This window comes from Rhyacophila brunnea, unplaced genomic scaffold (genome assembly GCF_057557595.1).
Source record: "Rhyacophila brunnea isolate RB1 unplaced genomic scaffold, BYU_Rbru_1.0 scaffold_19, whole genome shotgun sequence".
NCBI classification, from domain to species: Eukaryota; Metazoa; Arthropoda; class Insecta; order Trichoptera; family Rhyacophilidae; genus Rhyacophila; species Rhyacophila brunnea.
Window position 1 is genome coordinate 10,549,762 of NW_028232848.1, and position 24,414 is coordinate 10,574,175.

The following is a 24,414-nucleotide window of genomic DNA, read 5'->3' on the forward strand; positions in this document are numbered from 1 at the left end:
TTCCTGTCATGTGACTGACAAAAGTATTAACTTGACTCATTAAAATGTGTGAGAGTCATATCAATATTTGTTTGTATTGCACATAACTGATATTTCATTTAGTAATATCTGCCATGTGATCAATGTCATAAAGGTGATCTTAAGTTAATTACTGCTATGTACACTTATATCACATAGCAGATATTACCATCACTGAATTCAACACCGACATATGACAGCTTTGGTTTTTATTTATTTAGAATATTTTGGTAATTCCAATCACATAGCAAGTAGTATCGATGAATGGAGAAAAAAATAACCTATCCAACGATGTAAATAACTCAAAACTGACAAAATGTGCACATAGCAGGTATTGCAGAATCAACGACGATATGTTAACATATTATAAATATTATTAGCTACCGCATTGGGAAAGTTTGTTAAATAAATTAATATGAATAGTCTGTAGGTAGATACAAGTTTGAAATTAAATATTATTAGCTACCGCATTGGGAAAGTTTGTTAAATAAATTAATATGAATAGTCTGTAGGTAGATACAAGTTTGAAATTCTGTCCACGTATTATAACGACGAAGAGTTTTGATTCTTGTAATAAAACAAAAATATGCAGAGTTGTTCGAGTTAGATTTACCCAAGGGCCAAAACATCCTCCATGTAAATAACATCATATTAAAATGTAATTTTAAAATAATAGTAATTTGGTTTGCAAAATCTATTGTGATATTTCAGCCAAAATATATAGTACAGTGCACAAAATGTAGAATCGAGTGCGATGATGGCATCGCATGCACAAGTAAAATCACTGCCATTTGAATTGACACATTCAGTTCGTATGCGATGATCGCAGAAGTAAAATTGCCACTAAGTACCCACATGAGTAATTATTATTTTATTCCATCATGTACATTGAATAAATAATGTATTATTTTGACAATAAAATTGTTCAATAGTTTGTATAAAATAACACCAAAACATCTATATAACGAAAATTCCTTGATATTACCTAATAACGTGTCCTATAGCAAATTAATATTAAATCCTTATTTCGCTGTACCTCCATCACACGTTACTAGAGTTCATATACATTACTCATTTGTCATAAAATAAACAGGTATGTCAAATTATTGAGGCATTTTTAAATTAAAACATGTTGCAATATTTGAGTTCGACCCTGAAAAAAAAGACAGAAGTTGTCCGCGCCCTACTTATTAGACATCTAATATGTGTGCTTAGAACCTATCTAAAAAAAGTCAAGCATGGGGACGATGATTTGTTGTCCATGTGATGGCAATACCCAACAACTAAACAATGTGGCATATCATTAACGACTGCCCAAAACCAGGAAAGGTGCGACAGGTTTTCAGTGCCAACAACACAATTACAATATTAAACTTCAAAAACTTGACTCAAGAGAGAAACAAAACGTAAAAACACAGAAACATTACAAAAAATATTTTGGCCACTAAAAAAAATTTAAGAAATAAATGGAAGAATACAACCTAATGCAAACTTCACCTAAAACTGTAATTTAACAAATTTTTTAAATCTTAACCTCTTCATAGTATGCAAATATGTAATTAACTCTATAATAACAGATCACCTTCTACGGAAAAGTAACAGATAAATGAATAAAAAAATATATATTCTATATAAGTTTTAAGGTTATATAATAAGGGTATAAGTTTTATACTATTCCATTTGAGTTCAATGGAATAGTACATATAATTCAAATGGAATAGTTCAAAACTTAAATCCATTAGAATTTAAATTCAAATTCCATCAAGTACCTTCGGTTGATATTAATATTAAAAATATATATATTATATGAGCTGACCTGAAACTCGAACTGTGTAGCCATTATCTCCTTGACATCATCTATTTCCATTTGATGGGTGATGTCCCTCTGCTTCATGATCTGGATGAACTTCTCCGAGACCTCGTTACGGATATCCCTGTCCCTGATAGTAAGCTGACGCTCAAAATCTTCTTCCAATCTGCAAAAATAGAAGTTATCTTCGCGTCATTGCATTGCAGACTTTTACTTACATGTTTATGTATATGTCACACTCTTTTTAAGTATCTCCTATATATCATTATCCTACAGCTTTTCCAGGTTTTGGCGAGCGATTGCGTGCCTTATTCGTCATGTCCGATGGGTTCAAAAAAATAATCGGTTCTCGGATCGTTTAAAATGGGTTTTCCATAGTTGACACCCGCATGATTAGTTTCCATTCGAATTCGGTGATTTTTGTTCATTTCCCAATACATTTTCGAGTGACATGTGACTTTATTGACAACTGATTATGTTGGGGAATTTATTTTTTCACAATGTTTGCAACACTCAAACCAACTCACCAAAGATGGCCGCTTTAAATTTAAAATGCGTTTTAACCGATATACAATCAATTTTCACAAACTAATCATAATAAGATTAACCGATAAACATATTAGAACTGATTTATTTATATTTTTATGAATTAAGTTCTTTGTTTTAAGTTTTTACACCTCTTGACAGAAAGAAAGTATTTTGACACTATGTATTTATCACGCTATGTATACTAAACTACATTATTTCAATTTTCTCACCACATATTTACTTATCGGATGCATTCGAGTGGCTATAATTCGAATCCAACACAATTTTATAAAACTCAACACAGTCACAAAAAACCACTTTTAAAAACTACCATCCGTCATCATTACGAAGTTGTAGCTGAGATTATTTACGTCTTATAATGATTTTAAAGATGCACAGCACTATATCGTCGGTATAGTGGCAGAAGACGATAAGTCAAAAATTGGCTGATTTGAGTTATGAATGCAGAATGATAAAGTTTAACACGCTCTATCGTCTGAAAAAACAAGCTTCGCCAAAGTCCATGTAGTTGTGACATAATTTAATTAATTTAATACGTATTAAGTCACTTTCTTTCATACTTCATAGTGGCAAATAACAATAAGATGACTTAACGTTATTTCGCTTCAAGCTTCTAGTCACTTGTCCATTATTTATATTGACTTATTGTCTATGCCACACACAGCTTGCACCATTTGACAGTTGGTTCTGAATGTTGACGTTTCGCGCGTATTTATATATCTCATATTTTCTACAATTGTGCTTGTAATCTATTGTATAATCGTTTTTATCAACGTGTATAATTTAAGATTGGAAAATATTATGTTTCTGTATGGGCAACAGAATAAAATAAGGGAGCATGTAAAAGGTAAGCAACTTAATTCAACATAACCTCAAAATGAAGTTTGCTCTACGATTATTGATTATTTTTGTACTGATATCACGTTTCTATGGCGTATTTTTATGTAATCGGAAAGACATCCTTACTAACGCATATGTTTTATTTATATTTTAGATGATGCACACCAAAGTGATGTTGTGGATGGAGACAATATTAATAATAATCCTACTACTTTCATGGCAACAGGTTTGTAGGACAATAGTTAAGTTTTTTAGCTCGTTCATTAGGTACTTACAAATTATATTATAGCCGCAGGAAGGTTTTAGTAGTATAATATAAGTTGTTGATGAAAAAGTGTTTAGGTACTTTACCCTTGATTTACTTTCATCTTTATAATGCTAACATTATGCATTTGATTACAGAAGACGGATCGATAAATGATGAAGTTGACTTGGAGAATATGAAGATAATCATGCGCTGACGAACATAATACTTGCGGTGACAACGGCAGAAAAATAATGAGTCAAATGGGAATGAAATTGGAAACTGAAAACTTGATAGTTTAATCACTAAACCCGGTGTGGGCTCATCTCCTCTTGTTTGTCTTGAATTGCCAGTCGGATACAATGTCAGTATTTTCTAATTCATCTGGTCATGGTCTCTCCACGTGCGATTGTTACTCTGGTTTTACCATCCACCCAGTCTTAATAATTACTAATAATTAATAATGATAAAACATCGAGAGCGTCGACAGCTTCAAGTACCTGGGGGTACACATCACGGGAGATAGGATTTTACAGAAAGAGCTCGCTATCCGAATGGGAATGGCTGGAGCAACATTGAATTCGATGCAAAATGTCTGGGAGTCACGATTGTACTCGGTCAAAACCAAATGCCGCCTATTTAACGCTTGCATTCTGACGGTGCTGCTTTACGGTAGCGAATCATGGCACCTTACGAAGGCTCAGGACAACCGTATACTGAGCTTCGAAAACAGATGTTTGCGATGAATACTGGGTGTGCGGTTGTATGACTTTAGGATCGAGGAGATAAGAGAATGCACCAAACAGCTTCTCATCACGCTGAGAGTCAAGAGGCGACGTTGGACCTGGCTCGGCCACGTGCTGCGGATGCCAGAAGAGAACCTCAACTTGGCTTGCCTGTTCTTCAAGCCGACCGGTCTCCGGCGTCCTGGAAGGCTACTAAATACTATCTATAGAGTGTTTACAGCGGAGCTACGGGATGCTGGTTTGACCTGGAACGGAGCAAAAAGACTGGCGAGCAACAAGGATTCTTGGAGGCGCCGCGTGGTGTCCATATGCTCCAATTAAAGGGCGGTTACAGCCAAAAAGACGAAGAAAGAGCTTCGAGCGCAAAGGGGATTTTATTTTAAGGAATGCAGACAGTGCTGCTCCAAAAACCCAAAGGGTACGAATTGCTGACGGCAAACTGCGCAAGGACTCAAAATCATACCACTTTTATCAAAATGAATTAAAAGAAAGTATTTGCCAAATTTCATTCTTAAATCTCCATACCGTTTATCCACCTGTTATCCGATGTTTCTAATAAATAAATTAAATACTGTTCTCGAACCCTTCGAGGTTGGCTATGATGAAGCGGAAATGATCTCTTAATTATATTTTAAGTTTTCTTAATTAATTTTATAGGGTAATTGTTAATTTTAATTGTTTTCATAAGTTATTTTTGTGTAATCACATCCCCATACTGTTTATCCACCTCTAATCCAATGTTCTGATAAATAAATTAAATAAAAATGTATTCTTTTTATTATTTTTACCTAGTACTTAGCCACACAAATCTATGTTTAATAATTTAATAAAGATGAAAAATATCATAATTTGAAACAAGATTATTACTAATCTTACGTACAAAAATATTAAATTACTTCTATACCTACCTAATAGTATCCACCTACCTAATATTATTTCTGTTTTAATTTTAATTTTATTTTAAATTGGTCAGTTTCTATTATTATTAGAGTCCAATGTATTACTACTCAACTACAACATTTTATGTTTGACTATTCTATTAACTCAAAAATCGTTGTGGCAAAAAACGTTAATTCACCTTTTTGTAAATAAACTCAAAAAACTAATTATTATTACTATAAAAAAGACTTGACAATACTGAAATCGAATTCATAAATGATTACCGAATATCATCAAGTAGTAAGTTTAGGTAAAAATGTGTAAACTATTTAAATAGAGAGGTTTCAATTTCTTGAATTTAGAAAATGATGATTATCTCAAAACAAGGTTTTTTGACTTAACGCCTTTTGCCACTATACCGACGATATAATAACTCACATTTATAGCAAGTACCTATAGATAACTATAATTATTCAAATAAACAATAACATTTATACGAATTCCCATTAAAACTGTTTATTTCATTTCACCCGCGGGCGCATGTATCGGCGTTTTACACCAAGGAATAATATTACAAAATTTGATAACGTTACTTTTTTGTATGGCTGTTGGAATGATAATTTTTTTGAACTAATGAAACTTATATACATTTAATTAGCTCATTATAACCCAAAAATATTTAAAAGGTATTCAACAATAATTGGTATTATAATATACATATTATTTAAATCATCATCAACCAGGATCAATCCACTGCTGGATGAAGGGCTCCGCAACCTGATTCTACTACTAGCGGTTAAACAAATTTGTGATACTATGCCTATTTCTATCATCGTTATCAACATCGACCTTAACCAATCCACTGCTGGATAAAGGCCTCCCTAGCCTGATTCTACTCCTTTCTGTCATTTGAATTGCTGTATTTATCAAAATCTGTAATATTATATTTTTCTACATATTCATATCGTCATCGTCATCATCATCATCAACAGGATCAATCCACTGCTTAATAAAGACCTCCCTAGCCTGATATTACTACTTTCTGTCATATGAATATCTGTATTTATCAAAATCGGTGATATTATATTTATCTACATATTCATATTGTCATCATCATCATCAACCAGGATCAATCCACTGCTGGACAAAGGCCTCCCTAGCCTGATTCTATTCCTTTTTGTCATTTGAATTGCTGTATTTATCAAAATCGGTGATATTATATTTATATACATATTCATATCGTCATCATCATCATCGACCTGAACCAATCCACTGCTGGATAAAGGTTTCCCTAGCCTGATTCTACTCCTTTCTGTCATTTGAATTGCTGTATTTATCAAAATCGGTGATATTATATTTATCTACATATTCATATCGTTATCATCATCATCATTAACCAGGATCAATCCACTGCTGGATGAAGGGTTCCTTAGCCTGATTCTATTCCTTATATATATTCATATCGTCATCATAATCATCATCATCATTAACCAGGATCAATCCACTGCTGGATGAAGGGTTCCGCCACCTGATTCTACTACTAGCAGTTAAACAAATTTATGATATTATACCTATTTCTATCATCCTTATCAACATCGACGTTAACCAATCCACTGCTGGATAAAGGTCTCCCTAGCCTGATTCTATTCCTTTCTGTCATTTGAATTGCTGTATTTATCAAAATCGGTGATATTATATTTATATACATATTCATATTGTCATCATCATCGACCTGAACCTATCCACTGCTGGATGAAGGCCTCCCTACCCTGATGCTACTCCTTTCTGTCATTTGAATTGCCGTATTTAGCAAAATCGGTGATATTATATTTATCTACATATTCATATTGTTATCATCATCATCATTAACCAGGATCAATCCACTGCTGAATGAAGGGCTCCGCCACCTTATTCTACAGCTAGCGGTTAAGCAAAAAAAAAAAAGGATGGCGAAATTCAAATGTAGTCACGATCCTCAGCCATGAGTGTACAACCAAGAAGAGATAATTATTAATTTTTAATTTTAATTATTAAGTTTGATGGTTTTAAAAAAAAATCAGGTAATATACAGGCTTAGCAGTAAAACAATATGTAAATAGCCGAGTAAACCTGTTGACGATAGCAACCATAGACAATATACAAACTAGCATCTATTTCTTGAGAATGGGAAGAAGTGGTATTTGCTGGTTCTTGCTATGTACATGGCACTGAAAAAGTCATTCACAGCACTAGAAGTTATTAGCAATAGTTATTATTAGTAGTATAGTAATAGTTTATAAATTGTTATTAAAAATAAATATTGTATTAATTCGCGATTATTATTTAGGTTACTTCAGTCATAGACAAACATAACATACATAACAAACATAATATTCACAGTTCATGTCATTTTGACATTTCAATAAATTATCTCATATTGTACCGAAACCATTCGCCCGTGCTTTCAATATATAAGTATTTATTAAATTGTGTAGTGTCCCGATAGAAAATGTGCGAACGATTGCATTTAAAAAAATCATTCCCGAGTTTGACGTTTCTTCAACAATTAAAAATTATCAAAGCTTGACCTTCCAAGGGTTCATTTAGATTTGAATACAGCAAAAAGACTTATATTAGACATTTTCACAACAATTTATATGATAAATATTTGTTTTTAACTGGCAGTTATACATTAAACAAACTTTTTTGTTGGCGATGCGTATTGTTTGGTAAAGAAAAGTATGCGTGGAATTCTACTATAAGTGATTTAAATAATTTGACAAATTCAGCGGTGAAACCTATGACCAGTGTGTCGTTGTCATTAGTGTGCACCTATTCATCAGTAGTCATATTGTAAGTATTATCTTCTTATTTCCCGTAAGTTACCTGACAAGTGTGCTCCTTTTTTCTGATCTCCACAGCTTACCTCTTTCCAAAAGTCACCCTTCGCCACTGCTATGTACATGTTTGTTGTGTCACTATAGTCACATTTCTTTTGTTTATGAATTTTTTGTTTTCTTTTCTTAATTAAACTATTGTTACATTAATGCAGTGTCTGCCAAACTGAAAGGTTCTAGGTGTGCCGCAAAAGAAATCTCTAAATCACAGCTTCATCGCTTCCCAGGAGTAGAAACTTTCTCAAACAAATTTAAAATTTTGTCAGAAGTGCAGAAGACCATTATAAGACATTTGCATGATTTTCTAAGTATTTTCCAACACTTGATTATCAAATGTATGAGTGCATCATCAATCCTTTCTCAAGATCCGACAATACACACCTGACTTTAACAGTAGTAGAAAAATTAATCGAGTTGACCATAATCCTATTCATATGTCTCATTTCCTATACTACAGTTGATAGCATTTTGGATTTCGATTTGGAGTCAGTATCTTTGAGAATCTGGATTCTCAGCGCTGATGAAAATGAAATAAAAAAAACCGGAATCGATTGCTGGATAATTAAAAGTAAAGTTTTGGTTAATTGCCAAGAAGAAAAGAAGTCCTATCTAAAAAGAGAGCCGATACATTATTTAAGCGTGCCTGCCGTGCGTGTGTTGCCGCCATGACAGGCACGTCACTGAGAAGTCTTCTATATGCGATTACAGCGACTTCCTGTTATCGCCGATTTCTTGTTGTCAGACTATTACATTAATTACCTACTCTTGATAAAACAATATTATTCTATTGTTACTTATACTAAGATTTTTTTTATTCATTATTAGGTAATAAAGTATACATAATTTTAGGGGGATTTTCGTTTGGTGTGCCATGAAATAAATTCTCCTTTCGCAGCGTGCCATCAGGTAAAAAAGTTTGGCACACACTGCATTAATGTGTTAGATATGTGATGAGGTTGAAATACCTTTCCAGTTGCTCCCTGAGGTCCTCATTTTCTCTCATAAGACTCCGATCGGCCGACAGTTCCAGCTGGCCTGACACCGAAGCCAGATGTGGTGATTTGGGCCGCTCCAACACTTTCTGCAGCTTCAATTCGGTCAGCACAGGATCTGTTTTATATTCCCCATCCCGCACTATGCACACATTCGTAATTATATTTAGTGTTAGTCAAGTAAAATACAATACATAACACAAACAGACGAAGAATAAAACAAAGAATGCTTACATCCGGGGGATTGGGGCAGACACATTTCTTAATTGCCTAAAATGTTAAATTCCAATTACCAAGGTTCCAAAAAAAAAAAAAATGACATAGAAAGTGAGGTAGATATGTATCAATCTTTGTTATCAAAAATGATACTATTGGACAGAATTGCGGACTGTAAATTATCAAACATCATTTGCCTTGTATGGCAGATACAAAGGGATATCACGGGTGATCTTTGGACTCTGTTTGGGTATAAAGGAACTTAATTCTAGGTTACTATTTTTACCACTTTAGATGCAGACGTTGCTGTAATCGCAATGCAAACCTGACTAAAAAATTGTATCCATGTCAAATCTCCAATCCTGATGGAAAGTAGTTATACATATAGAGAAATAAAAGCAGCAATCTAAACCGAGAAGTCAATAGGTTGGACAAATGGCCAAAACAATACCTCGTAAAAAAAAGGCTATTAATATAATCTCCACTTCCTCGTTAGTGATCCAAATTATACTGACATATTTGCGCAGCGAGAGCTGAGAATTTTAGGACCCTCTGCGTCTCATCGTAGAAACTGGGCTCCGGGTTGATATTCACCAGCATGGCGATGGCCTCTCGCCCTGACAGAGCGTTCTGTAGAAGCTGAGTCAGCTTGGATTCCCTGCGCATAATTAAAATATCATCACAACACCCACGCATTGCTGGACAAGGCAATTTCACTGAGATCTTGCAGTTTGCCTGGTTTCCTTTTCAGTCTCTAAGGGCCACGTTGAATTTAAAATAAAACTGTTTCTGCCAAATCCCACATACAACCTCCCCTACCTACCTTGACAATGGTACAACAATACACTCCACAAGTGACACCTTATAAAGTTAGTTTTCAATCCACCGTCACTGAGACAGGCATGTTCTACTAGAAGTCAACACAAGGTACATCGAGATAGTATTAATAGAGTGATTCAAAATAAGTGAGTATTTGGGTCCCATCAATGGCGCAGTTCACAATTGTTCTTAAAAGCTGTCAACCAGCCCGTGAAAATGCTGGTAACCAATAATTGTCAACTTCAATATCAAGGTTGATCCTGATTGAAGGTTCATCATCCGTGTTCTCAACATCCATATAGTCCACTCTTAATTACAACCAAATACGTATGGTAAAATACAATTTAATGAGTCAATATTTACCATTTGATTTAAAAATAGTGGCTTCAGTCCAGGGCTACGTAAAAACAAAAACTGATGGGAATCAGTCACTACCTTGGAGGGAGGTAGTGGGGATGATATCAGTTATCTGCAAGATAATTAATTAATAAGCAATACCTGTAGGGGGGCACTGCTTTCATTCCGGTCTGGTTGCACCTCGTAGCTTCGAGGCACTTCTCCAAGACATGCAGTGACATATTAATGTTACGAGACTCTGCCAGGCGGGCTCCCTCATTGAGGGTCTTCTTGGCCCTCTCCAGGCCGGCCAGGTCGCACAGGCGAAGGGTGCTCATTTGAGTACAGCTCCCGTCTGCAATACGAATTCAAATTTCATTCCCGTAAATTTAACATATCTACAGGCGGTGTATAGCTTTCGACCAGGGCACGGGAAAGCCAAAGGCCAGTGTCACACTCTATGTTAGATAGTTTTCTCAATAAATGTATTAACAGATTTAGTGTTAATACATATTTTTTTTTACGCACTGTACAGCTATTTCACAGGCAGATGCGTGTCATAAGCTAAAATAGAAAAATAAAAAAAGGTCGCCCTCTGTGGCGTAATGTAATAATGTGTAAATTGTTTGACGAAGTGTGTTAAGTGGAACCCCGATCTACCGTTCTCGCATAAATCGTTTTCCCACACGGATTGTTCATTTTTGAAAGTCTCGCTGAACACCCATAAGAACAATGTTAAATAATCCTGTATTAACCGTTCCCCGATTTATCGTTTTCCTCGATCTATCGTCTAAATATTATGTTACGTCACAAATATTATTCCGATTGACTGTTTATGTTGAATATTTTTCATTTCGCTTTCGTAGAATTGTTAATGATACATACAGACCTTTCGCTTTGTTGAGAAAAGAAGAGAAAAGAGAAGGTTTTCTCTACGTTCTGCTGAAAATAGCGAAGCCGCAAACAAATTATCCTTGAAATAAAATACTATTTACAATTTTACATACATTTTTAACCCTTTCAAAGCGTCAAGAATACCGCTTTAATACAATAGAGCGCGTCATGATTTCAAGTATTGATAAATCACAATAAATGTCAGTCAAACATGTACAAATACAGTCATCAAAAATATTTTAAGTGTTCAACGGTGATTATGAATAGTCGTAATATTTTTAACGATCTTAAAAATAAACATTTGTGCCCTTATTATGATAAAGAATGACGAACAAGCCGCGTTATACAAAAAGCGTGTGACTTACGTTTCAGTCGCCATTTTGTTGACGTGTCGGCTTTCACATAATTATGGCACATAGTTTCAAATGTTATTAATTTATAAATTTCAACATCGTCTGATATGTAGGTAGGTCATTTTAGTATTTTTGAAACACTTAAATATTTTAATAGTTCACCTTTTCATGGTATTCTCTAAAGCACGGATACACGCATAATGGCACGTTACACTCGGAACACATGTATCTGGAATATTTTTTGGTTTTCGGCTTTTTTTTTGTATTCGCACAAAGATGACAAACTCTGCAAGGATTTATCCGTTTATTTGCGGGAGGAATTATGTCCGGCATATGCTTTGCCATCGCTCTAGCTGATAAGCGCAGTGGATGGTCGACGGGTTGCTGTGCGCGGGATGTGGCTGGAACTTGATATTTTTCAAATATTTGCCTGATTACTTTTAACTGAAAATTAGCTAGACCTGTTTTTTTGCCTGTGATAGTACTAAACAGAATATATGAATTTAATAAAAACAGATCTATGATATGGAAAGCCACCTTTTTGTACCATTTTATTGATTTTCGCATACAACTTAGTGTACTTAACATCATATCAGCTTTATCTACAGATCCCATACATTTATTATATTGGATAACACATGTAGGTTTCAGTATAGGCTCTCCGGTCTGCCTATTGAATTTTCCTGTGGGTGTAAATGAATCATTGTGCAATGTAGTCAACATATGGACTTCGCGCCGGTCGTGCCATTTTATAGCCAATAGCGAGCTACTATTTTTTGACTCCACTTCTCCTTTCTTGAGCTTCCTAAATGTTGGCATATTTCTTCGATTTTTTCGGACTGTTCCGCAAGCATTTGTTTTTTTTTCATGAAGATGTTTAAATAAGTCTGGGCTTGAATACCAGTTGTCAGTCCACATAGTATGACCTTTACCGAAATATTCGTTCATTAATGTCGTTACCACAGCTCCCGAAATGCCAAGTCCCTGCTCATCGACAATATCTGTTCCTTCCCCGCAATATACGAGGGTGGGTCAATAAGTCCTTAGAAAAGCCGACAGGTGGCGCGACTAGTACTGTAAGCGGTTTGTTTTCATGCAGCGGCACTACCGATTCAGTATGCTGCGAAGTTTCAATCAGATTGGTCGGGTTGTTGTGTGTTTCTCGTACATTTAAAAAAAAAATTTGCTTGTGGAAAATGGAAAAATGGAAAATGGAGAAAATTGAGTTTAGAGCTGTTATTAAACATTTTAATATAAAAGGGTTAACAGCAAAGGAAATAAAAAATGAGTTGGATTTAGTTCACGGCATATCTGCTCCTTCACTTGCAACTATTTATAACTGGTTAAATGAATTTAAACGTGGTCGTACATCAACAAAGGATGAACCACGCTCAGGACGTCCTGTAGAGGTGACTACACCAGAAATGATCAATAAAATCCACGATATGGTGTTAAGTGACCGAAGATTAAAGTTGAGTGAGATAATTGAGGTTACAGGGATCTCAAAAGGTAGCGTCATTTCTATTTTACATGACAAATTGGGCATGAAAAATATTTCTGCAAGATGGGTGCCGCGTTTGCTCACAGTCGACAATAAACGCAATAGGGTGGTGGCCTCTAAAGCCCTGTTGTCGCTCATGCAACGCAATCCGGATGAATTTTTTCGTCGCTTTGTGACTGTAGATGAAACATGGATACACCACTATACTCCCGAGACGAAAGAACAGTCAAAGCAGTGGATTGCGAAGGCAAACCATGTCCAAAGAAGGCGAAAACCGTAAAATCAGCTGGTAAGGTTATGGCTACTGTATTTTGGGATGCACGTGAAATTATTTTCGTTGACTATTTGGAAAAAGGAAAAACAATAACAGGGGATTATTATGCATCTTTATTGGACCAGCTAAAAAACAAAATTGAAGAAAAATGGCCTCATTTAAACAGGAAAAAAATCCTCTTTCATCAGGACAATGCCCGTGTTCACACATGTTTACGATCAATGGCTAAAATTGAAGAATTGAAGTTCGAATTGGTCGACCACCCACCGTATTCGCCAGATTTAGCCCCCAGTGACTTTTTCCTTTTCCCAAACTTAAAAAAATGGCTAAGTGGACAACGTTTTTTTTCAAATGAAGAAGTCATCGATCGGACAAATGCTTATTTTGAGGACCTTCCGAAAACTTATTTTTCTGACGGTTTAAAGAAAATTGAGAAACGTCTAACCAAGTGTATTGAGCTCCAAGGAGATTATGTTGAGAAATAAAAAAAAAATACAAAAATAAAAACTGTTTTAATGCTTTTTTCTAAGGAATTATTGACCCACCCTCGTATTATGAAATCTAATATATAACCAGTCATCACATCGCAAAGAACGAACATTTTTATGCCGAAACGGTGGCGTTTTGAAGGAATGTACTGTTTAAACAGCAATCTACCTTTGAAAACAATTATGCTTTCGTCGATACATAAGTTCTCGTGCGGCATCATTGTTTTTTTGAATATTTCTCGGCAATGGTCGATCAGAATTTTAATTTTATGTAATTTATCTCCAGGAATTTGAGTATTGGGATCCGAAAAGTGCAACATCCTCAAAAGCAAAGTATATCTGTCTCTTGGCATTACTTTCCCGAACATTTGGCTGGATAAGAGTGGATCGGTTGACCAATGTTCCTCTATTGTGATGTGACGATTTCTAGTCATCAACATACTTACAGCAAAAAAAATGTACATTTCTGGGACGTCTGTGTTGACCCACTTATGCATTCGTGATTTCGGCGATGGTTCTTGTGTTCTAATGTCTTCTGTATAATAGTTATTTGTTTCGATTACGATTCTGTCCATTATATTTGAATTCAAAAAATGCTCAAAAAATTCTATTTCTTTAGAGCTATCTGATAAATTTGTGTGCGGGCTGACTCCAGAAAAGAAATCATCAAATTCGTGAACAACTGGTATGAAAGGTCCAGTAGTCCACGAAGACAGATCGTCAACATTACGATTTACATTTAAATTAGAGGCGGCGGCAGCAGCACTTTCTGATGGGGCACTGGAAGTATCTGAATCATCGTAGTACTCATTTTCACTCAATTCATAATCTGAATCAGGATCATGAATTGCTTCTCCCATTTCATCGCTCAAATTACCAGGGATATCCATTTTAAAATAATGACAAAATATCGACCACACACAATATGCTATCACAAAATGTTTTTAATTTTTCCGATACAGAAATTTTCAATTGTGTGAAAATGTTTATTTACTTAACATATCTTTTCTTTATAAATGACTGATAACTAAGGTAAATAAACAACTTTTGTCCGTTTTACCTATTAGTATAATCGGAAAATAGTATTTAAAAATGTTAATCAACAATAAACAAAGAGAAATATTGAATCGCGGACTCTTATATTTAAATTACACCTTGTTCAAATTATTTTCCGAAACTATTAACTCGCGGATAATATACTAGCAGGTAGACGAATGAATGCAATCTCAAAAAGCATTCCTTTTGTAAAATGTTTTGTAAATTCACTTTGATCAATGTAACTTTCTCATATTCTATATAACAGTTTATGCACCAAATAGTTTTTCAATCACTAAAAAACAATATAACATATTATATCGCGAATTCGTATCGCTACAAACGCGTCAGTCAAATATCTTCGGCGCACATGCACTAAGAAGCGATAAGACACTATATACCCGGCAAGTTTGAATTGGCCCGATGACTGATATTTTTTTATCCAAGACACGCTCCCGAAAAATATTTATTTAAATTAGATAGAACAAAAGTTTAGGCTATTCATTGACAGATGTCAAGAGAAGGATGATTTCTGAATAAATTAAATCAATATTAGATTTTTTCGCGCCTGGCCGAAAGCAGTACTAGGCAAACGAAAATCGAAATGACTTTAGTCAGCTGACGCGCGGATGACTTGCGCGTATAGGCTGACTAAAGTCAGTTGCCGCGTTAGAAAGGTTAATATCATGTTGTTGCTAAAGTGCCATTATCTCAGCTCGACATTATTGTGGACTGGCTACCTTCTGCATAACTACGTTCAACTGAGAAACTGAAAATATTTAAGACGTTGAAAAAAATCCAATAAGAAAAACGAATCCCGCATTTATTGTTTCCCGCACATATCGTTTTTTTTCTAGGGTCCCTTGAAAACCGTAGAATTGGGGTTTCGCCGTAGCCCTTAAAGGGTGGTATATCACAGTAGTGAAGGGTGGAGGTGGGCTGTTAAGATCCGACATAAATAGTGCACACTAAACTTTGTCAGGCATATTTATTTGTTTTCATTGAACTAAGAATACAATTTGCAGATGGTGCTGGTTATCTCCACCCCTCAGCTATATCATATGTATGTGTTCCGCTTGCCTTTTTACCAAGCTTTTCAAGCTACCCCCACTCTGTAAAGTTTGTGAACAAGGATGTTTGGCAGAATTAATAAAAAGTGCACTCACCAGGTTTATACTTCACGAGTTTCAAAGTGAAGAGACAATGCGATCGGGAGCTGTGTGAATTAATGTTTGTGTGCGCGTAACGCAGCCGTCTCTTGCCATAAGCGAGTGCAGCGTACGCTTCCACACCACTTCTGACTGACACCCATCGTACACCCTGTCAAAATATTAACATACTTATTATAAATACACCACATTAACATGATATTAGATAGTTTTTACAGCAAATATGTCATAGTTGGAGGGGCGCAGAGCGAGAGAAAACAGCAGTGCAATAGGTTTGATGTAGGTGAAGTCGGCAATAGAAACTTAACATTAATCAAACTCGCCCTTTGTAATTCATACGCACTAAAAGAAACCACTTCTGCGCATCTTCAATGTCAAATTGATCCACTACAAAACCTCTTGTTTGATTCAGTCGAATTATTAAGCATAAAAAAGTAATTCGTTGCATAATTTTTAATTCATAATTAATTCATCTAGTGCTGACAACGCGAGTGGCGCGTTTGCATTAGTTGGCCATTAGATATAATTAACATGATATTTAAATGTGGTAATTAATTAGTAATTATCTGGTCAGCAGTAAATGTGTTAATACCATGTCCAATCATAATAAGATCATATCCTCCACAGAGTGGAGGTTTTATATTTACATATTTTTAATTTTACGAGAAATGGATGTTAGCCACTTGCTCAACCTATTAGGTCCATTCTCTGACTCATACACAAATTGAAAAACAATGTGTACTTGCCAGACCCAGGATTCGAACCTGGGACCCATGACGTTATAGACTGACGCTTAAGCCGCGCAGCAAATATATGATTTTTGCGCATTGCCCAAGTTCAATTATTTATGCTCCTGCCAGGAAGGTAGAGTGTGATTCTTGTTGGCACGGGAACAAACATGTAAACCAGTTGCAAAATTATCTTTAAGGAGAAGACATGAAGTGCTGCTATTTCACACTAATGGGGTCGTAAGGTTTGAGTGTGTCACCTTGATGTAGGGCTGGTGCGTCGCAGACTGGACAATCTTGAGCCTGGGCGGGGCCTGCATGCGGCAGGCTGCTTCCACCCGGAGAAGATCATGGACAGATTCATTATATATTTCCACGAACGACACCCACACCTGTGCGCGTAAGTATAGATACAATGAAAATAAGAATGATTAAAATTATTCATTATGTCTCCCATGGACATGGTGTGTAAAATGCTGTCATTTTACCACAGTTTTGATCAAAACATTAAAAGACATAAAGCACCTTGTTTGATCTTAAGAGAAACATATGGGCCTACATACAGTGGAGGTTGTATTAACAGATTTTTATTTTTGTGATAGATCCACACTTTGGGCCCAAACACATATTGAATTAAATTTGCCAGACCTGAGATTCAAATCCGGGACCCACAACATAATAAGCTAACACATTACCGCTCCGCCATTGCGAGTTTATTAGAATAATGGATCATTTGAAAATATTATCTCATTTGCACAATGTAATGCACTATAAGTTACGATCACGTATTTATTTTTACACAATGGCTAAGGGGACTTTTAATTCATTTTATAATTAACATGTTATTTGCATTTGAAAAGCAATTAGCAAAAACACAAATTTGTGCATCTCATAACTGAAGTGAGTAGATTTACTCAACTTGGTCACTGGTGTATTAGTTCAACCTTCAAAACATAACATCTCAATTTATGATCGTGTTAATTAACCTTTTCTATGCCTCACTATATTACCATGCCAGTATCTGATAGGCCGCAGATTTTTAACGACACTTGTTGATGTAGAGCGGATCTCTTACTGAAGACCGACAAATTTAATGTGAGGCTCCGCACCGGTCTCTACAATCGCTCTACAATACCTTTAATTTGTGGCTTAGTATTTCATAATTATTCAAAAAATGACATTGTGTATTTAGTTTTTAGATTATGCAAATCAATCGACAGTGGCTAGTAATTTGAGTTTAAAGTCGGATGAGATAACTCGCTGAATGCATAGAATCAGTGAAAAAAGAGTGTATGTTGTTTCAATATAATAGATTTCAATATATCCCAACTAGGGATTCCAATCCCGGGATCCCGAACTATATTAGATAACTATGAATCCCGGGATTGATAAACATAATCCCGACACTTCCGCGATTGATTTTTTTAATCAATTTTTATGGAAATTCAAATAAAAACGAAAATATAACAGAAAAAATACTTTTAATAACATATAACTACATTAGAAATAAACTGAGTTTGAATGAAGTTCACAGGCTGCCTGGGTACCAAAATTAGATCGAGATTAAATGACGAAACACTTGATGCTTTGGTATAACTTCGGGCATATGTATTATTCAGAATAATGTTTTAATTACTTAAATCTTTAATTTTTTATATTGTATTTATTGTCAACACAATAGGTTATTTTTAATTTTAGTTGAACTTGTATTTGTTATCTTTTCATAAATAAATAAAACTGTTTTACTTTCACATTATTATTTATATTACAATATTATTTACTCCATTAAACATATGTATTTCCAAGATTGAACATACACAATAATAAACAATAAACGTTTTAAATAGTATAAATTATACTAGATTTATTTTTGACCGATTTTATGAACATTATTTGTATATATAAAAATTAAATATTAATTATTGAAATAATGCCAATCCCGGGATCGTCAAAATGGTAATCCCGAAATCCCGGAATCAAAATTTTGGCTCGGGATTGGATTCCCTAATTCCAACGATGCAGGCAAAAAACATGTTGAATAGGGGTACCTCGTATTGGTTGTTAGGTTGTCGCTGTCCCATCCATTGGCGACTCTCTCGCATGAGGCAGCGACTCATCCGCCGGTACTTGTCCAGACCTGCTGATGCTTGCACTGATGAGCAGCACTTAACGATGGTGTCGATTACCTAAGCAATATATTATGTCAACTCTACACTCACAGCATGTTTTTTCCTGAGCAGAAGTGCTAGCCCTCTCATTCTTGTATCATGCATGATGGACATCATCAAAGTAAGTGCCAAACACTGACAACTATAACTTGAGGTGCGGTGATTTGGAGGACTAATAGTTTGCAATACTCTGGTAAGTTATGGTTGTCAGCATCTACTGTGCTTTATGCGCATTACTCTTGTGGCCTTTGACTCGAACACTATGATAGATTAAAGAAAATGGATTGAAGAATCACAAACACCCAGACTTTGGGAAAAACACAAATATTGTGTCCTCACCAGGATCAAACATAGAACTCTCGGGTGGAAGGCCAGCGCCTTATGCACTGCACCACAAGAGCCGCCAAGATAATCAATTGTCTGTATTTTTAATTACCTTTTTTTTTATTCAATGAATAATTCACAAGATTTAAGAATGTAACATTCTTTTTATTTACTAACTGTAAAAAAGAATATCCATCTATAGGAGAAAAGCCAATAAAGAATCCTTTATCAATTGAGTTGGTCATTTGGAAACGTTGTAACTAACAAAATAGTCCAAGTTGACTTTTCAATGGAAAAACGTTTTACTGGAGCTTCCAGACAGTTTGATCTATAAAAAGTTACACTAGGATTTTTTTTCATGTCAACACTGTCGCTGAAGGTTTGACTGTTGGTGGAATAATGTTGTAAGATGTCGGACCGTGGTGATATTGTGATGAGTTTCGGTGCTTCAAAACTCATAAATAAAGGGAAATAATTACAAGATAAAAAGAACTTTCTTCTTTTCTTTTCTGTTGAATCATATAAACTTGACTTGACTAGCTTAAATGATCAAAAAAATTTGTATTTGATAGAAATACTGAATAATGAAATGTCATTTCATATTGATTTCCATAGTAACGCACGTATTATATATTAATAATTTAGTTGCTAGGACCCCCTAGCAACCAATAATGGTATCGAAATAACTTTCTGAAAACGAATTAAATTCTACTTAAAGATGGCTAAAAGTATTAAAAAAATGCATTGGCATTGTGTTCTGATATATTCTAAAAGTTTCAAATGTCTAGCTAGTCGGGAAGTTAGTTAAAAATTGTATACAAGATTTGTACCGGACAAATAAGAATACCGATGAAAAATGAAACGTTGTAAAATGGGACGACACGGCCTCGGTGACCCCAACGACATGGTGAGCGGCTCGTAGAATTCGCCACCCTGAACGAGCTCGCCATTGGAGGCACCGTTTTCCCCCACAGACATACACAAATACACGTGGACACATGGACGCAGATTGACCACTTGAAACACCGAAAGGAACTTCTCGACGTGCGCACCTACAGAGGCGGCCGATATCCATAGGGACCACGAGTTACTCATTGCAAGCATTTTACAAAAAAACTGAGCCTCTTAACTGCGACAATTACCAAGGCATTACGCTAGTCAGCGTTCTGGGAAGGGTTTTGGCAAACATCATCTTGATGAGAATAAGGGACTCGATAATGCACGTCCTCAGGAAAAACCAGGCCGGGTTTCTACCTGGACGAGCGTATGCTGACCAAATCGACAACCTTCGATGTCTTCTCCAGCAGAGCCATGAGCTAAACAGTCCGTTGGCCAGCTGCTTTGTGGATTATGAGAAGGCTTTCGACAGTTCGCACCGCCCATCCTTCTGGAGGATACTGGGAGCATACAGGATCCCCCCAAGATCATTGCCATAATCAAATGCCTGCATGAGAAAAGCGAATGCTGTGTCAGAATTGGTGACACTATCACGGAATGGTTCGGCGTCACGACCGGAGTAAGGCAGGGTTGTGTCCTTGCTCCGTTTCTCTTCATCACCTTCTATGACTTCATACTACGGAAGTCAATACCACCTAACCGAGGCATATCTGTTACCCCCACGGTGAAGCTATGCGACCTGGAATATGCCGATGACACTGTCCTATTTGACAACTCAATCGAGGGTATTCAGGAGACAATCGACAGGTTGCATGACAATTCGTCTCGTGTTGGTTTCAATATCAATGCGAAGAAAACCAATGTTTTATGCAACAGCACCTGTCCTTCCAGATTTCCCTCTGATTAGCGAGGCACAAAACATCGAGAGCCTCGACAGCTTTAAATACCTGGGGGTACACATCATGGTAGATGGCATTTTGCAGAGAGAGCTCGCTATTCGAATGGGTATGACTAGAGCAACATTCAACTCGATGTGGAGTGTCTGGGACTCACGATTTTACTCGGTCAAAACCAAATGCCGCCTATTTGAAACTTGCATTCTGACGGTGCTACTAGCTAATCATGGCACCTTATGAATGGTCAAAGCAACCGTATACTGAGCTTAGAAAACAGATGTTTGCGATGGCCACGTGCTGCGTGCTGCGGATGCCAGAAGAGAATTTAACCTGGCTTGCCTGTTCTTCAAGCCAATCGGATTCCGGCGTCCTGGGAGGCCGCTAAATACTATATATATTATATAAAGTGTATACGGCGGAGTTACGGGATGGTGGTTTGACCTGGAACGATGCTAGAAGACTGGCGAGTCACAGGGATTCTAGGAGGTGCCTCGTGGTGTCCATATGCTCCAATTAAGGGGCGGATATGGCCGAAGAAGATAGTCGAATAAGTTATATATTATTATATATTAATAAATTACTGCAAAAATAAGAAAAATATTGGTTTTTAGGTCATATTTTTTGCTGACAACCTTTTCCAGGTGACTCACTCAGTTATTGGTCATAAACAAGAATAAATTATAGTTAAAAATATAGCATATTCGGCAGTGGCGACTGGTGAGTTATTTTACTGGGAGTTCACTTTTTTCACCTTTTGACTGCCGTAAAAAGGCATTTGCCTTCATCAAAACTTCACCAAAAAAAAAAAAAAAACTATTGGTTTTTTTAATTTAGTACATTTAAAAGAAATCATAAATAACTCACTATTTATTATTTGTTGTACCTCTTAAAACAGTTTTTCTTGAAAAAAATGGATTTTAAACTTTAACACAAACTGGTTGACACGAACTATTTTGTTTTGACCGAATTATTAGTACTGCCGAAATATCTCGTATCTGGCAGTGACCGGAATTTATTGTTCATTTGTATGAGAAATCCATTCTTCTGTTTTTCATCGACACAAATTTTTCAATTACGCGTTTGTTGAAGTCAGGAATCTCTTGTATCATTCTTTTTTCGATACTGAGTATACATAATGCGTTCAATCTTGATTGCGCGATGGTGTTTCTACTAAAACACTTGATCCGTTTGAGTGTGAAAAAACATCTTTCGCTTTCCACTGATGTCATCGGAATAGTAAAAATTAAATTAAATAGTAAAACCGTTTCCGTAAATGTGTCAGCATTATAAAAATTATCCAAGCTGTAAATAACAGACAATTCATTTTTGAGTTTATTTTTATCTAAAAAGTCAGACGTATTACAGAGCTAGTTTGGAGAGATATCATAATTGATAAACATTGTGAATTTAGTTATCAAACTGAAAAAAAACTTGAAGTTTATTTTTAAATTGTACTTCGCCTAAATTTGAGAAATGTTGTCAACATGTGCGGAAATTTAAATGCGTACTGTGAAAAGAATTTATTTTTATAATAATATTGAATAAAAATTGTCAAACAATAATTGTATGTGTGATACGGGCTGTATTGTTTTAAAACCGATGAATCTGCGTTCGGGCCGAGAGCGACTGAAACTGTCGCTCCCGAGCACATAGAAAAAATATTTACGTATTGCTATTCCACGCGACAGACGACGCTCTTTCTCATTGCAAAGAAATCGAAATTAGATTACTGGGCGCTTTGGTCGAGCGATGGCGAATATCGCTCCCATCAACATATAATATTATTATTTAAAATAGCCGGTTAAAAACACATATTAGAATTTGTTTTTGTATATGAATTAATGACTACGGTAATAGATCAGAACACTTTTAATTAATCAAATATAAATTAAATACTCATTTAAAAAAAGTCTTTTCGCATAAATTGAGTGGGTGGGTGTGCACCGCTCCAGCGCTCTCAAGGGAGAATCGCCACTGATATTCGGTCCTGGGCGGAGCACATTGACATCCAGATTTTTTTTGTAAATACATACCATATTACAACAATGGTATATTTGGGATCCTGAATTAACAGTGAGAGTATCCTAGAAATCTAAATTAAGAGAAGATTTGTGCTAGACAACGTGCAGAGTTGGATTTAAAGACCTTGAACTATGGTTACAAGATGTTATCCAAAAGGAGGACATGATTTGAGTTGCCGCATCTCCACCCGCCATGTATATGCAGCCGCGTCTTTTCGACTTAAAAATAATGTCCTCCATCCATTTAAGAGACAGTCCTTTGTCCTCCATTTCAAATTGGGCACCCCCCACCGATTTCATGACATTTCTGACCATAATAGCAATGTTAATGAGTAAAGTTTAAATATTCACCTGGATTTCTTTCTCTTTTACGGTGGGGGCCAACTCTTCGAGGCCATTGCCATCGATGGGTTTGTAGCGAGGCTGCTTTGCGGGCTGAACTCTGGCGAAAAGAAACTCCAGACACCTTGGAATAATACCCGGCTGGGAATCAGTGCCCATGAGCGAGTATGTTTTCCCTGAACCCGATGACCCGTACGTAAGAAGGCTGAAGTCTTGCATTTCGACGAACTTAAATAGGTTGTTTTTTATAATAGTTTCGAACACTTGAACCTGCGTACTTGATGGAGAGAATATATGTGAAAAGTTATATAGTTTCTTGATGCAGGGTGTTGTCGTTATTAGAAACTTGTCTTGTATTTCATAGACAGATGTTTGTTTTTTTGATTCAGCAATCGGTTTGATTCTTAGGTATACTTCCAAGTGAAGGTTTTCCTCGGGAGGCGTTGCGGTATTGTCGAAGAGAGGGCCGAGGTTGGTGCCATGTATAGGCCGCGGCCGCATCCATCGGTTGGTGATACTGGGGTCGCGCGGCTCGATGTATGACGCCACGTCTCGCCCAAACGTGTCACGGCTATACATGTCGGCACACGTGCTCGTCGAACTGCTGTCCACCAGCGTGCTCTCTTGTAACTCCGACAATTGGGACATCTTGAAAATACTGTAAAGCAACAATAATATCATGAGTAAACTATACAAATTACAAGCGCAAGTCATTCACAACATAACATGAATCATAATATTAATAAAAATCAATAACACAAGACGTGGTTGAAATAATCTCCTATATATTATTATCCTTAGATTTTGGAAAACGCACTAACTGCTCATTTAAGCGACATTTTATTGTTATTTTTACATCTTCACTTCGATATGTACACTACCGAATTATCTACTGTTTGAATTGAACACATTTCAGAAATTTTCCCTGATTTTAAAGGTACGTGATGTTTATATCCAATATTTTCTTACATACTGTATACGATTGCCATACTTACTGTT

General features: G+C 36.0%; 1 protein-coding gene across 1 annotated transcript in view; it reads right to left on the reverse strand.

Moving 5' to 3' along the window:
• Positions 1-24,082, reverse strand: part of LOC147072740 (uncharacterized) — a 46,556-nt gene extending 22,474 nt beyond the window's left edge. Inside the window, exons 1-8 of the mRNA XM_085946145.1 lie at positions 23,425-24,082; positions 18,816-18,953; positions 17,028-17,159; positions 16,037-16,190; positions 10,488-10,680; positions 9,686-9,828; positions 8,928-9,096; positions 1,835-1,994 (exon numbers count right to left, since the gene is read on the reverse strand). Coding sequence (XP_085802271.1) covers positions 1,835-1,994; positions 8,928-9,096; positions 9,686-9,828; positions 10,488-10,680; positions 16,037-16,190; positions 17,028-17,159; positions 18,816-18,953; positions 23,425-24,063 — 1,728 coding nt within the window. The 5' untranslated portion in view covers positions 24,064-24,082. The remainder of the gene's footprint in view (positions 1-1,834; positions 1,995-8,927; positions 9,097-9,685; positions 9,829-10,487; positions 10,681-16,036; positions 16,191-17,027; positions 17,160-18,815; positions 18,954-23,424) is intronic.
• Between the last annotated feature and the right edge of the window lie 332 nt (positions 24,083-24,414).